Genomic DNA, 15,805 nt, shown 5'->3' on the forward strand with positions numbered 1-15,805 from the left:
ACTCTATATGAATGTTGAACAAAGAGAGAGGAAGACTAATGTAATATATAGGACATTAAGGCCCCCATTCAGCAAGGTACCTGAGCATATGTCACACTCAGCAAAGGAACAATCCCATTCATTTCAGCCAACTTCAAAGGCATACGCAGAAGTACTTTGTTGAACAAGGCATAAAGATACACGTGATGATGAATTTGCAAAATGCATTTTTGGTGCAAACTGAAACCGCTAAAGACAAAACTATAAGTATCACAAAAAGTCTCTCATGAAAAAGGAAAAAAAATTTTTTTTTTAAATTCTGAAGGTTTGTTTTTTTTCCCCCCACAACTCTATGTTTTGAAGGGAAGGTATTAGAGTTTTAAAAGTTTTTTAATTGAACTAATGTGGAGTTTGGGCACCAAAACACTAATGATAATTTTCTGAGATAGGTTTTTATTGCTTATGCTGAAGATTAATGAAGAGTATGCATAGATGGGTCAGCTTTCAACTCACAAGCCACTGAAAATTTTGTTGTGCAGTTATTTCTGTAACATGAACACCCAGTGGATATGAAGGACTTACTAATCTATATCAAATTCCTGCAGTAAGCTTCAAAATTATAGTAAGACACATAACATTAAAGCAGACAGTGAAAAAAATACTCAACAGAGCCTGACTGTAAACACTCAGGTGTTGAAAGTAACTTTCAGAATTGAGCCCAGTGAACACAGAGTGCCTGCTTATACACAGAATTACAGAAATTCCTAAGTAAATGCAAGACCATAATCTTCTTTTTAAATTGTGGTTATCATGTAATGAATTCCAAATTACATACTTTGCAGTTCAGCTATAAAATATCAAAACAAAAGGCAGTTACTTTGTCCATTCTGCAATTTAGCAGTTCTTCTTCTAAACACTAATTAGCATACTAACTTTTTGTTAGTTTCTAAAACATGAATAAGGACCTAAAATAATCTGGGTTCTATAAACTAATAACATATATACAGCATAGTAACCATACACAGTAATGGAAATCAATTACACGGCATCCAGATTTACCTTTTAAGCATATATTAATGGTTACTATTTTCTGTTTTTTCACTATAGTTTGAACTTTTTGTACTAGATATTAATAATTTTACTGCCTCAATATTAACTAATGGCTTAAAAACATAATTTCAAAATGCTGTCAGGTAAAGTATTATGTAAAAATCATGCTTGCATGTCTGCAAACAGAGAGAGGTATGTGTGAGCTTTCTGAAGACCTTCTCCAGGCTCACAGTCATAAAGCATAGTAAACTTGGGCCAAAATGTGAGAGAAAGAAACACAACAGCGTAATTTCATTAATATTTCATAAACAAATACAACTTTTTACATTTGTACAGGGGAAGACTGGAACTAAGGTGGATTTTTACAGAAGCAAACCTCACAAGAGTTTACATGTTGAAAAAAGCAATTTTTGGCACATGGATATCTGTGAATATGTGTTCAGAATTAAAAAAAACCAAACAAACCAAAACCCCAAACCACTGCGTAGGAATTTCACATTTAGTTTCTTGGCATCAGCACCTGCTGTCTAGTGGGTCAAGACAAAATACTGTGCCTTCAAGAGTTAATCCCATTTTGAACCCCTCCTGCAATGAAAAAAGACATAGTTAATAAAAAAGAAAGTGATTTCTGGAAGATTAAGCTCTCTTTCTAAATTATCTTTAGGCAGATAAACCATAAGGATATTTCAGAGTGAATTCATAGATGTTTACATTATTTGGTCAGCTGATTTTTAATAAGTCTTAGTGGCTAACTTATAAAAGGATGTATCGTGTACAACAACAGAAATACAGCATGTATATAAAATGAAGAAAATATTATAGAATAAAAATGTTGAATAATCATACACATAGGTTGATAGAAAAACAATCAATCTTGGCTTGCACCATGCCGTTCCTGAGTAAAATTCCACATGATATATAAGCAGGAGAGATTAGGGCTGTATGAGCAAAGAGTTTATATATTTACACTTCAAAGATTTAGGTAAGTCACAGACACTGTTACTAACGAGTGTCAGTAATCCCTTATCATAGAAGTAGTCCAACAAAAAGTACAGTACTCAACCACATCTCAGAGGTTTGTTCTGCATCGTTCCCTGTGCAGTTAAATTGACAGATGTGTGTTTTACAGCTGTCATCTGAGCTTCACTAAAAGGCAAATAAAATTCTACTTGTTCTATCCCAAATGAGCAAACTGCATTTCAAAGGCATGTAACTCGCTGAAAGAAAGTACAATGGTCTTTAGAAAGTATGAAGAAATTCTTCAGTTCAAACCAAAATTCCTCCTTTTACTGATATTAGTTTGATTGATAGAAACACACATTTTTTTATAAGCACCAATTCTAAAATAACAACAGCACTTCTAATCCAGGGAAAGTGCTCTTGTTTTCATTTCTCTTTTTGCTTTTAAAGAATCTGAATAATTGTGGCTTGACCTTCAAGAGAAAAGTTGCCTTTGAGTTGAGAATATTTCAGTGTTAGGTGAAAGTACTGTAAAGCTATAAGCAATTGGCAACATGGGCTCTGAATAGAAATGCCAGGAGAACATCAACTCCAGTGGTAGCTGTCACAACGTTCAGTTCAGTGTTGTCTTAGCATACAGTTCACTTAGAGAACGCTGATTGTATGCTATGAAATCAGTAATATGTGCTTTCATGAAGCAAACATATTGTAAACAAAATAAACATTTTTGTAAAGCAAACTGTATTGGGATTAGGCATAAACTCCAGCCTTTTCTCATAGCAGCATCTCAAGAGCATATCTTTTGCTTTTAAAAGATAAATCCCAAGTCAAACCAGCTTAATTTCAAACAAATCTAAAAACCACAGGCTAGACTTTTAAAAATGTATGAATATTTAATAACCCCACCAGCTAATGCCATCAGAAGAGCAATGCTGAGAAAGAGAATAAACTGCTGAGAAATAGAATATACTTCCTGGCAATGGTTACTAAATGATCTGAGATTTTCAAAGTAAAATCTCTAGTTTCCTAAAGGCAGATCCATACTATTAGATGATGAGCCAGTAGCACTACTGAGGTGTAAACCTTTAACTGTGCTACTCAGTCTGCCTCACCTGGGTGATATGGTGCTGCCAAAGCTCACTGGTGTATTTGACTTCCCCCCCCTCCCCCGCTCTATATTTTTCAGCAGAAAGAGCATCCAATGCAAAAGATATTTCAAGCAAACAGTATCTGATGTTCCAAGTCAAACACATCCTGTTCTAAACAGACACTGTTCATTTACCCAAAGGATAATAGTGACTGATGGAACTACAGTCAAAGGAGAACTCCTTAAAAAGGGGCAGAATTCAGAGGACTAGCCCTGTAGTCTAGCCTGTTAAATTGTAAACCCTCAGTTACAGTGTGTCTGAATTGCTAATCTTTTAAAGTATTTAAAAGGCTGCTTCCAGTTTTGAGGTTGTAAGAGGGACAGTTTGTGCTTCAAACTGAAGATGCTCGATACAGCTGCAACAGCTATGGCAACTGGTTTAACAAGGACAGCTAGCTTCATTCTTAGCAATCCAGAGAGCCCTTTCACCGAACATGCACCTCATTCATGTCCTGCATGCTCTTGTCTTTCTTCCATTTAAGCACTGTTTGTTGGTGTCGTACACAGCTGAACTTCCAATGGCCTTTCTCTGGCTAGCTAAGAGCAAGCCCGGTTATGCACTTTGGAAGCGCACACATCTCGCTGCTCCTACATTGATCATGCGAGGTATTTTTACTTTTGTTTTATGCCATACATCTGATATTTCGTCACTTATCACTTAGCTTGTGTTTGCTATAACTTTACTTTGAACAAATTCTACTTTCTTGAAGAACAGTGGTCTCCTTGACCTTTCCTTCTGCAACTTCACTCCAGACCACTTCTCTCCCCATTTACTTCTCCTCCTCTTTTAAGCTGTGATATTTTGCATTTAAAACAATCACATTTCCACATATTTGCAATGTGATCAATTTTAATTCATTAAGAGATTGCTGCACTCTATATATCAGAATTATTTAAAAAGCCTTTTAACTTTATTACCATAATGAACTATTGTCTGTTCTAGAAGAAAATGGTGATGTGGTTGCAACCTGCTGCTATCAGTTGCCTACTTGAGAACCCAGCTTCTATTACAGGCAGAATTGATAAGTAAAACCTACTACTACAGTGCCAGGAATTGCAGTGTTAACACATGCATACTGAAATATGGCTCAGGCACATAGCTGTCCATAACACGAACATGACATTTCGATGTTCACCTGTTAAATCACACAAAACCCTACTATAATCAAGGGTCAGATACCACAGTTACTAGTCAGCTCAAATTTCCATAGCAACCACAGGGTCAAAAAAGTCCATCATCATAAAGAGGACATCAAGGCAATATAGATAGCCATTTGGGCATTTTTCAGATTTTAAAAGAAAGAAAATTCAGATTTTTTCTTCATTAAAGAAGAAAATCTTGTCCTCAAGTGGAGGACAAGAAGTGTATAGCAGTATAAACCAAAGAAAGCTGTATGGGTTCAATCAACATTCCCATTAAATCAAATGCAGCCCTCAAAAAGGAAAGAAAAAAAAATCAGAACATCTTTGTCCAACAGACTCTTTGGCAAAGTCATTGCAATCAAATTTCCAAAGATAGGGAAAGCATGGACTTCAGGTCTCACACAGCCATCTCCATTCCTAATCCCTCAAGTTTTGCAAAATAACTCCAAATTATTAAATAACTTCTGGATTCTCCAAAAGTATGCTTTGGTAAATATATGATATAATTTAAAAAAATTCCAGTCAGGTTTAGTCAAGCAAGCTGTGGAAAGACAAGGTTTTAAGAAAAGCGTTTCCTTTACGTCCAGACACAGATGAACTGTGATTAATGCAGATCACAGAGGAAGTATCCTATGCATAGTTCTCACAGCAATGCAGAATTCTGAGCTTTATGCCCACTTTCAGGAATAAAGTTTATATATACACCTGAACTGCATACATCTCTCAAGTCTTATGGCTCCTACTTGAAGCTGCTGTATGATTAGTATTACAGTATCCATCATACAGCATATGCCTACTTTTGACTCTCCACTCCAAACCCCTCCATTTGCAGCTGTAACAATAATGAAGTCAGTTGGAATGACTGAGCAGATTATAAATTATGATTTAATTTTATCTTTTTTCTAATAAACTCAATTAATGTGTTAGGCAGAATATTTTTTCTTTAAAAATGACATATAAAGTCAGCACTTGGTACATATAACATACCATATATATATAAATGCATCATTAATTTTAATACATAGCATTTTTAATATTCTGCCTCATGAAATTCAGATATTTCAGCTTCTAGTAACATGTGTTCTTAGCAGAAAACACTGCCTGCTCATTAGAAAACATGTGTGCTATTGGCTGCCTATACTTCAAAGGTTCAGGAAACAGTAAGTCCTCATGTGGTCAGAAAAAATCTCTCAAATTTGCAGAAAAAGGCCATCGCCTGGTAGTGCTGGAAGGGCTATGAAGTGTTCATCTATACTGTGCCTTGCTTCTGCATTCATATCTCCATGATGACAGCTTCAAGTAACTTTTTCACTTCCGAGGTGGTTTAAAACAAGGGCTGACTATCCTAGTTACCCAGAAAAATGATGGTATCGTACTAAAGGACATGATGGATCTCTTAAAGAGAGGAGCAAAGCTTGTTTACATTAGAAAAACTAACCCCAAAACAACCTCTCTGTAAAACTCTCACTTTTTTTTGTGTCTATGACAATACAATATCTATGAGATATTCCAGTTAAAAACAGTAAAAGACAAAGAACTTCCATTGTATCAGAAGATAAATTTGCCAAAGTCAACTCTTATGGCTCTGAGGTTAACTCGCTTATCACTTCACAGGGACTTCATGCAGTGACCTTAAGTCAGCACAAACCCAATGAACCAATGATAAATTTACACACCTCTGAAGATAATTTAAAGGGCTGAGCATAACTTATTTCAGATGGAAAGATGACAAGCCTACTTAAGGCCATGCAGGGAGAATGGCTTGCAGCTCCTGGAAGCTTTATGATATTAACTACCTTGAGATTTTAATAAATTATAGCAGCTGTTGCTGGTATGATTCATGACCCAGGGAAACTTCCCCTAGCTGCAAAATTTCTGGGAAAATAGACAGATTCATTTTAATAATGTCTGGATACAGTCAAAATAGAGAGGATGAAAATATGTTTCAGCATAAGGGAGGGGGAAAACAGGAGGTTGGATAGTCATCAGAAAGAGGCCTGAGCTGTAAAAGTCACATCTCAGCACATGTTTGAGTTTTGAGCTCTCCAAAAAGATCAACAGAGATTGGACTGAGAAACGGAATAGAAAGAGCTTAAGTGTGAAATTTGGATCCTCACTAAAGTTTAAACATAAAAATGTGTTCCCCCAAAGCTCAGGGAACTTTATCTGATCTCATTAAATTCAGATTATTAGATGCAAAGGAAAAGCACCCACGACTTAAGAGTTTATTCTCCAAAGCCTCTTCTGCTGTGCCTTCCTCTCCCACTTTGCCTGCATATCACCTTCCAACACACACACGTGCTGAGATAGCTTTTCTGCAGAGTCAGGCACATTTGCTGCATCTGACACAGCTCTACGCAGCAAACAGGATAATGGAGCCTGGCCTGAGCTGCTCGAACCAGGCTGTCCCTGCCTGGCGCCAAGGCATCCTGCTTGCCATTCTGAGCACAGGATACACTGCATCTAATACCCTCTCAGAATAACTTCAAACTATTAGATGTGTTCATAAACAATTTACCTTCGTATATATAATGGAATACGCATATACTGAAACTCAGGCTGGACTTTCATAATGTGAAGCCAACAGATTCCATCACTTTGTGTTCCAGAGAAAGAAAGAAGCCTACATTTTTCTTTTGTGTTTCTTAATGTTGGATTTCTCAGAGCACATTATGTGTTCTGTGGTTTTACCTTTTGCAGGTCCGTTTCACCTTCCTTCTTATAGGCTATGTAGCTAACAACTGCTGACTTCTAGCAGAGCTATCTTTTGCTTATCACAAGATTATAAAGATTTTTTTCAAATTAAAAATGCATTCACTAATGTGACTGTATTCACACAAAAATCTATGTATCAAAGGTTTTGCTAAAACTATTTCACTAATGAGAAACCACTGATGAAAATTGGAGATTTCACTAGTACACATGGAAAACAAACAGCAATGAAAATGAAGGCATAGTATTAGCAGCTGATAAAATGGACTAAAGAAAACTAAAATCAGCCCTCCATACCTTAAGAATTAAGGCCCCCCAAAATTAAAATGGCCCTTAGAGTTGTATATATAAAATACAATTGTTAAAAGCTTTTATATATTTACATATATACACACATAAAACCAGCAGACAAACACATGCACACTTCAATTGTAAAAGCTTTAAATACCATTATTAAAATATGATATACCAACCATCGCTGACGCTATGCACCCAGGAAAGCACAAGAAGATAAAAGAGAGATTAGGAAAAACATGTTTTAATCTGTATTTTGCACCAATCATCTAGTAAAATAACTGCACATACTTTTTGCGCTGTTCAAAGTAATTTTTTTTTCCACAACCTCTCAGCTTTACTCTTGTTCTCAATTGGATTATTAATGAGTAAGTTTTGTGCCTCCATAAAGATCCACAAATTAATTTTCAGTGAAAGTGTGAGACTATGCTAAGACTGGCATGCTGGACTCTGATTATGAGACTAGTTTATAAAGCAGATGACTTGTAAAAAATAAAGTATGTATACGCAGGGAGGAATACCTAAGCACTGCAATATTCTTTGCAACAGGACATAGTAATGACCTAAGTTTTGGGGGTTTTGTTATTGATTGGTTGTCTGCTTTTTTAGGTCAAGAGAGTACAATGATATGAGTTTTTCATTTTATGACTTCAAAAATCTTTGATAAAGATTTCTACTGTTCCATTCACTGATGTTTGTGAGTTGATAACACTTTGCAGTCTTATGTGCTAACAATATAAAATTTTGCCAAAATATTACCTGTAATAAGAACTCATAGTGTGTGACACTTAGCTACAGTCACAGGATTCTTCCTGTATAGTATCCACAGATACTACAGTATACTTTTTCCTAAACCGGGCTATACCCAGTGGAAACATCGATATGCATCAATGTGAGGTGCTAAAAGATTTGGAGTTTTGTGCTAAAGCGCTTGATAAGAACATTATAACACTCACAAAACACACGCATTTTTACCCGAATTGCAGAGAAGGCAGTTTTGGCTTTTAGCTGCTATCTAAAATTATATAGGCCAGAGTACAAATGAGCAAGAATCTGAATTTCTTACTCCACAGTGAGTGGAGTTTGCCAGTGGCACCATCCTAAACTGACATGGAAAATTAAAATTCACAATGAACAGGAATTCAAAAATTTTACTTCGGTAAATTAAACAGTATCTAAATCTTATTTCATACATTTTGAAATGTTTCTGCTGCTCTCCAGGCGGAAGAGAGGAACTGAAGGAACCTGAGAGATAGCTCTCTTGGACTTTCTGGGCTCTTGAGATGCAAGAGGACTGGAAGCCCTGGGAACACTTTCTGCTGAGAAGACAGGATCCTAGAAATTCAAGTTTCCAGTATTCTCAGCCTTTAATTTTACTGGCAGGCTGCTGGAAAAAAACCCAACAGATAAGCAAGCTGGCAAGGAACTAGCAGTTTGGAAAGTCTGACTGAAGACAGTGATTTATTCCAAAACCTGAAGGCTTTCTGCTAGAACTGCTTCAAAATTAAGTCAACAACTGAACAAATACTGTTAAGTGTTTCAGAATCAACATTTTCTGATAAAAACACATCAGTTCAGAATTCTTGAATAAATTCTCAATAGTTTAATCAGTCCCAGAGTGCTATAGTCAAATACAGGTATTTTTAAAGGCAGCAGAAAATTGCCATGGCTTCTTAAGCACATACTTTGCCTGTGCCAATGCTATGGAAAACCAGACTAATGCCACTGAGGGCAAGATCAGGGTATAGCAGAGTGGTGGTGACTGCTGGAACTGAAGAGTAACAGCGTTAGTGTACCTCTAGGGCTCTCGCCTCAGCTCTTTGTTAGCTCACTCAGTCCCTTCCCAGGCAAGAGAAGCAGCATCCATTTTTATTGCATTGCTGATAAACCCCAAATCAGTGCAGGCGTCTGTATTAATACCATAGGCTAACATTTGTAAGGATCTTCAGGCAGACAAATTCAAACTCCAACTCAAAGACCATGAGACATACTTACAAAAAGAATAGTCAGGAATAGGTGGGAGGTTTTGTGTGTGCAGTCTGGAATACGTTTTCAGAATACTGTAAATATTTATTTCAAGAACATTCATGCAGCCATAGAAAAAACTTCATAATTGATAAACCAGTAGTTACCTGCATCTCATCTAGTTTGGACTGAATGTCTGGAGGGAAATCTCCTGCTCCACAGCTAAAAGGGTCAAAAGGTTCTGCTCCAAAAAGGTCTCTCTCTGGAACAAAAGAAAACTGAGTCACTGAGAGAAAATGCATGGGCTACAACAACAGCTCTTTGAAAAACCCAGCTTACATCTCCTTACAAGCTGAATAATAGCACCTCCAGATACACAATTGATTAACCACAACTTTTAACATCCAAATTTGAAAGCCATGTCTTCATTAGTTTGCTCAACAAATATTTTTTCAACACCATTAACTTCTGTTTAAGCCTCTGTGTATCTTTCATTAATGCTTTTGCCTTCTATAGGAATTTTAGGGATTTGATGAGGTGTTCCAACTTCAACAGGGCAGCTCCTACTGAAGTGTGCTCTGAAATCAGTGAGCACAGGAGTTTCATAAATGAATAGGGAACAATTGGCCATCAGTGTGCAAATAATCTAGCCTTCACATCCCCTGTCTGCCACTTCTAACCATCGGGTTAAGGATATCTTTAAACTACCCTGACTCACAGAAGATAAGGCTAACATTTAATAGAGTTCCTCAATGCACAGCTGACAGCAACTGAAACTAATTGTCAGGATTTTAAAATATTGGATAAGAACAAGTCCAGAAAGAAAGAACAAAAAAAGCATAGGACCATGAAAGGCCACTTACCCTAAAATGCCACTAAATCTGGATCCTTAAATAGAATGACTGCAAATTTCTCTCTGTCGATACCATACAGTTTCCTCACTTTTTCTTAACTGTAGTATGCTTTCTAGTGGTCAGGGTTTGTTTCTTTCTTTCCTTCTTTTTTGTCTGGACAAGAAGAAACACCTCCAATACTTTCCCCCCGCCCCTTATTAGAACAATGTAATGTTAGATCTTCACATCTTATAGTCCAAACATTTTGTAGCGTGTTTTTTTTTTTCTTCTTTTTCCTTTTCTTCTCAGTAATGGGATTTTTTTCCACGCTACATGTAATGGTGCCACCTATACAGACTTTTTCTATTGCACATTGGGTTGAACTAAACCAGCAAGAAAATAATTTTGCTAACCCAATCCAAACACATTGACTGCAAAATTTACAGGACCAAGTTAATACAGTCTTATAATTGGTGGAGAGAAAATTTAAACCATATCCTAACTTTCACAGTTTTCCAGCAAGAAACCTGGTAAGAATATTACCTACCTTAAAGCAGTGTTAGCTTAAGAGCGTGAGAGTAAAAGGGGCCATGAGTATGTTTGAAATGACTAGATACTTTTCTGGTTAAGCACAAAAATTTTACCCTTAACATCCAAGAAACAGAAGCTGACAAGTGACTACTTGACACCAAATCCATGTCGCAGTGTTACCAGTCATGAGTGCTGAAGATCATGCATATAGCTACATAGATGTCTTTATTTTGGTCTCCTTGAAATCAGTTTAAGACCTGATCTTGTGTAGGCTCTTCAACATTTTATTGTGTGTGTCAGTCACCATGGGTTTTGACCTAATCATTTAGGAGTTATCGAGCTGCACAACAGGTATATTAAATAATGAGCAGCTACCAGCATTCATTCCCATAATAAAATACAGAAACAAGCAGGAACATGATTAATGACATATATCAAAAACTGTGGCTGAAAAGCTACAAACTGTCACGTGGGACCAGGAGATGGCCCGGATTGGAGAGCCTTATTCTAAAAGCCCACTTGAGAGAAAATAAATAAATAACCTAATCTTTTCCTAGCAGAGGCAGACCACCTGCATGCAAAAGAGACTTTAACTAGTATAATCTAATGTAAAAATTAGCATCTGCCTCATCCCTTGCCTCTTTCACAGACTAATTGGGTCTGCTGCAGTATAAGCAGTGTCTTTAAATGCTCTGATGCTCTTACCAAGTAACCTTCAGATTCGACTTTCAATCTAACCTCTACTGGGCAGAAAGTAATCTATTTGTTCATTATGTAGGTCCATTTTCTTTCTTTTTCCTCCCTCTCCCTCCCCTCCATATGTTCTTTTTACCCTTAGAAAGAGCTGACATTTTTCTGTGTGGTCAGATAGCTAAAGGCAGCCAGTTTCAACACTAAGCCCTAGCAAACATTTAAGGAATGTATTTAGGGAAAAAAAACCACAAAGAACACAATTATTTCATTTCTTAGCACTGAAATATGACTTATCACTATTTTTAAAAGCAAGTATTTTGTACACTATTATGGATATTATCTCATTCATGTCTTAATATTAGGCTTTTATTAAAGACAGCACTTCTGAGCTCATTGGTAGGAGAACAGCAGAAGCTTTACCTCCTTTCATGTCAACTGCCTTCAGGTGAAGGATTACTTCATTTATACTGTTATTCAAGGCAGACCTTAAAATTAACCTGACTGTAACTTATTCCAAGTGACAGAGCCTAATAAAGCCTGTAGAGAATCGAATTCAAAATAGAGAAATATTTCCTAGCTGAGTTTTTATGAAAAAATATTATTTTGGGAACTATGTCTATTATAACTTGCTAACCATTTCAGTAAACTGGCTGAAAAGTCCATAGTACAACTGCTTTTCCTCATTTAAAGTCTGTGTGTTATTTGACAGATTGCACTACTGAGAGTCAGGGAGGGATAAAGTTCCATGAAATATTTTCAATATCATCATCAGTATTTCTCTTGAACAGAAGCTGAAGAACATGTGGAAACTGGACAAATGCTAAAATTTAGTCACTGCAGAGCTGCACCATTGCATGGGATCTCCATAAGCTTATCTGCTAGTGTTCACTGTTCACACAGGGGCTCCTTTTTTAGCAGAGATGGGATAAATCGGTAATTTTTCACTTCATACTATTTTCAGAGTATTTGCATGAAGATTAATTATGACAAGAATATCTTGCCTGGCACACTCCCCAAAATAATTGTAGCATAGGCAGGCATTTCTTTCTCCAATACTCAGCAACGAGTAAACCTCTGAAAACGATCCTTTCAAACAGCACATATAATTTCCTTTCCCTTTCCCATTCATTTCTGGATTGAAATAAGTTCACAGTTTGCGAAATAAACCAATAAATTCAAAACCATGAAATGCTGATGTTTTACATCTGCAACTCAAACCACAGAAGACATGAACAGGTGATAAATTCTTGTTTCTGTGACCTATCTGACATTCAGGACAAGAAACACGTAATACTGCAGAGTACCAACCTGCACTCTAATAAACACAAAACCAGCAATTACCAAACAAAACTACAAATATTTGCCTTTGCTGTTGCATTTTGAATCCCAATCTTCTTTACCTTAGCTATCATCCAGGCAGAGAGTTATTCTGATATATGCTTTCCTCAGATGTCCTGGAACAGCTATGATGACAAATAAAAACTAATGCCACTGACAAGCACTCAAGAAAATATTTGGAATAAGCTGAGGTACTGAAGCCCAAGAAGCCTTTCCCTCAGCTGCAGGCTACTCCGTATTTTTTTCTTTTGGAATTTTTACAGCATAAAAAATGGTCCCACCATTATTCTGACAAAAGACTTAAATATCTCTGGAAAGACAGCATCTTGAAGCAGATTTCTACATCTGCCTGTTGTGATCTTGGATTGTTCAATATGCATTTGAGTGAAATAAATGTTGAATAATTTGACAGAGAACATTCCTCTCCAGTTCTTTTCTGAGATATGACAATAACGCTGCACTAACGAGAAACACACAAATTAATTCCTCTTTTAATTAATTAAAATTAATAATTCTGTCCTTTAAAATAACTTATAAGAACAATTGTAATCCCTTACTCCATGAGGAAGCAGAAGCATAAATCTTTAACACTGCATTTTTGGATGCACTAACTATGCATAGCTCAGTTGTTCAATTAAGTAATTACTATGCTGGGCTGTAATGGTTATGTTCAGCCTGCAAGCTGGTTACTGCAAATTTAGTGTTAAAAGAAGTATTTCTCAGCAATGTTTTGAGTAGAAATACAATTCTAGAAAGGCTTTTGTTTTTGAAAGAATAACTTTATTGCAAGTATTACCTAAAGAGACACCACACATTTGTCACATCTGCATTTTCCTGCCCAAAAATCATGCAATTTTCTCCTTTAAAATAAGTAAAAGGAATCTGTTTGCTATCACTGATATGCCCAGTAGTGATTGGACATTTATTGAGAAGCCATATTGGTATAATGCTAAATAAGAACTCAAAATTTCAGAAAACTTCTTCCTTTTTTAAAGCTTAAATGCTTTGGAGATAACAGCCTTTCCAAGAAAAGGTCAGTGTTGCACTCTTCCACCCTATAATTCCATCAAAAGTGGTGGAAGAAACCACTCAAGTGCAGTGACAAAGCAGAGATAAGAACATGAAAAGATGTTCAGAAGACCTCAGAAAATGGGAGATTCCAAACTTTGTCTCCTCTTAGTTGTCACCTATCTGACTTGTATCGGAGAAAGAAATGCCATGTGGCTCGTACTGGCAGCACTAACACCAGACAAAACAACGTCTCATTGTACATTATTATAGTAATCTAATGTTGCACAGCTTGAATGACATTCTGATGGGAGCTGAACTTTCTCATCTAAGACAATAAGTCCTTGTTTGATTAAAAAATATCCCTCTTCTGTTTTAAATTGCATTTTTGATATATTCTAGAGAGTGTTAATAGATGATGAACACAACAACTTTCAACATATAAAGTACTATGATGTAGACTGAAAGAGCAGGGATCAAAAGTATAAAGACTATGAAGTACTTCTGTAATCTCTCTGTGAAGCACGGCACACTGAGGAGAACGAGAATTCAGACACTGACTGTCACGTCTTTGAACTACAGGATCTTAATTTAATGCAAATGAACAAAGTGCAGAAGAAACAACTATTTTAAACAGTGTATATATCACTGAATATGCAATTTATTTATAGTATTTTCTATATGACAAACCCACTGATTAAACAATTGCAAAACCTACATAGCTGGAATTCTCAAGACCACTCGTCATTGAGCGCTGACTCCCACAAGATTTCTAGTCACAATTTCAATGGAACCAATAGGTAGGACAATATCTAAAAAAAAAAGAATAAATCTCATCCTATAATTCCAGTTATTACTTTTGAAGCTGGATATGCATATTGAGAACTATTTTATGTCATTGTCTGTAGTTTCAGAGGAACAAATCTGAACGCACAAAAGGAGTTCTTGGAGGTGGTTTCTTTGAATATTTTTTGTTGATGTTGTTCTTTACAAAGCCATAAAAAGATCTCTTAATAGAACAGTTATATTCTAATATTCTATTAGAATACTCTAACATTCTTTTAAGTTATTTAAGAACAGTTAATATTCTTATTAACTGTTATTATTAACAGTTAATTAACTATTAAATTAACTATTCTTAATAGAATAGTTTTAAATTCTGTTAATATATCCTTTGAGAAACCCATAGAAATTAATCTAAATAAATTTAAAATATTCTCTTAAAAAAAGAACAAATTTTTAAAATTGAATCAATAGCCTCAGCATCTACTTTCTTTTTAGAGGCTGACACTCAATCTGAGCAATGGAACTGAAAGGTGTGTAGGAAATGGTACTGGGGAAGATACTCACTGACTTAAGTTTTACAAAGCATTTTTATAATTGTGCGCAGCTCTCATTCATACCTGAAAATTCTGCATACTAGCAGCATTCCCCAAAATGGGGAAGGCAGAAACTTTTCAAATGTGGTTTTATAAGGTGGCACGCAGTAAGAGTAAAGTTCCTTATCCATAATAAAATAGGCATCAGAAATAGAAGATACTAACACACAGACTGGTATTTCTACAACCTTTAACATTGCTCGTGTATATTCTGCTCTCCTCCCCCTCAAGGGATTTCCAAAGCTTTTAAGAATACTTTGTGGACTCCTAAGAGATTTCCAGTGAAGCCAAGAACTTTTGCCTAGCTGCTTTCAAACCTTTGGAAAATAAAATTGCTATTGTTAACAATCTTTGGAAGATCTTTTAGGAGTGGTCCACAGATCTGGAGGGGTTCATCAACTATAACTGAAACACAAAGCTGTAGATGATATGAAAAGTATTACTAAAAACAGTATTCTAAGACAGTCTACATCTTGAGGGATTTCTTCAGCTCTCTCTTCTGCTTCATTGTCACCATACTTACTCCACCTGCTGTCATCCCCAGAAACGTCGGCTTTAAATGCTACAAATGTGGCTTGACAAGGAAAGAACTAACAGGAAGTAAAAATATTTCTTGAAGTAATTACAAAAGAGATACTGTAAAAGAAAAGCCAGGTTAAAAGCCCCAACCAAACTCCTTCAAACTGTTTATGTAATAGCTTCAGCAAGTAAATAAATCTGTATAGAATGTAACTTGGCAGCAACATCAATGAGTTTGGGAAGATGGTTTAAAA

The 15,805-nt window shown here is 36.1% G+C and overlaps 1 protein-coding gene across 1 annotated transcript in view; it reads right to left on the reverse strand.

The window, feature by feature from the left end:
• Positions 1-1,542: 1,542 nt before the first annotated feature.
• GULP1 (GULP PTB domain containing engulfment adaptor 1) overlaps positions 1,543-15,805 on the reverse strand; it is a 64,894-nt gene continuing 50,631 nt past the window's right edge. The window contains exons 10-12 of the mRNA XM_029084937.1: positions 9,418-9,512; positions 7,440-7,475; positions 1,543-1,614 (exon numbers count right to left, since the gene is read on the reverse strand). Of these exons, the coding sequence (XP_028940770.1) occupies positions 1,543-1,614; positions 7,440-7,475; positions 9,418-9,512 (203 nt within the window). The remainder of the gene's footprint in view (positions 1,615-7,439; positions 7,476-9,417; positions 9,513-15,805) is intronic.

This window comes from Antrostomus carolinensis, unplaced genomic scaffold (assembly GCF_000700745.2).
Source record: "Antrostomus carolinensis isolate BGI_N321 unplaced genomic scaffold, ASM70074v2 scaffold3400, whole genome shotgun sequence".
NCBI lineage: Eukaryota > Metazoa > Chordata > Aves > Caprimulgiformes > Caprimulgidae > Antrostomus > Antrostomus carolinensis.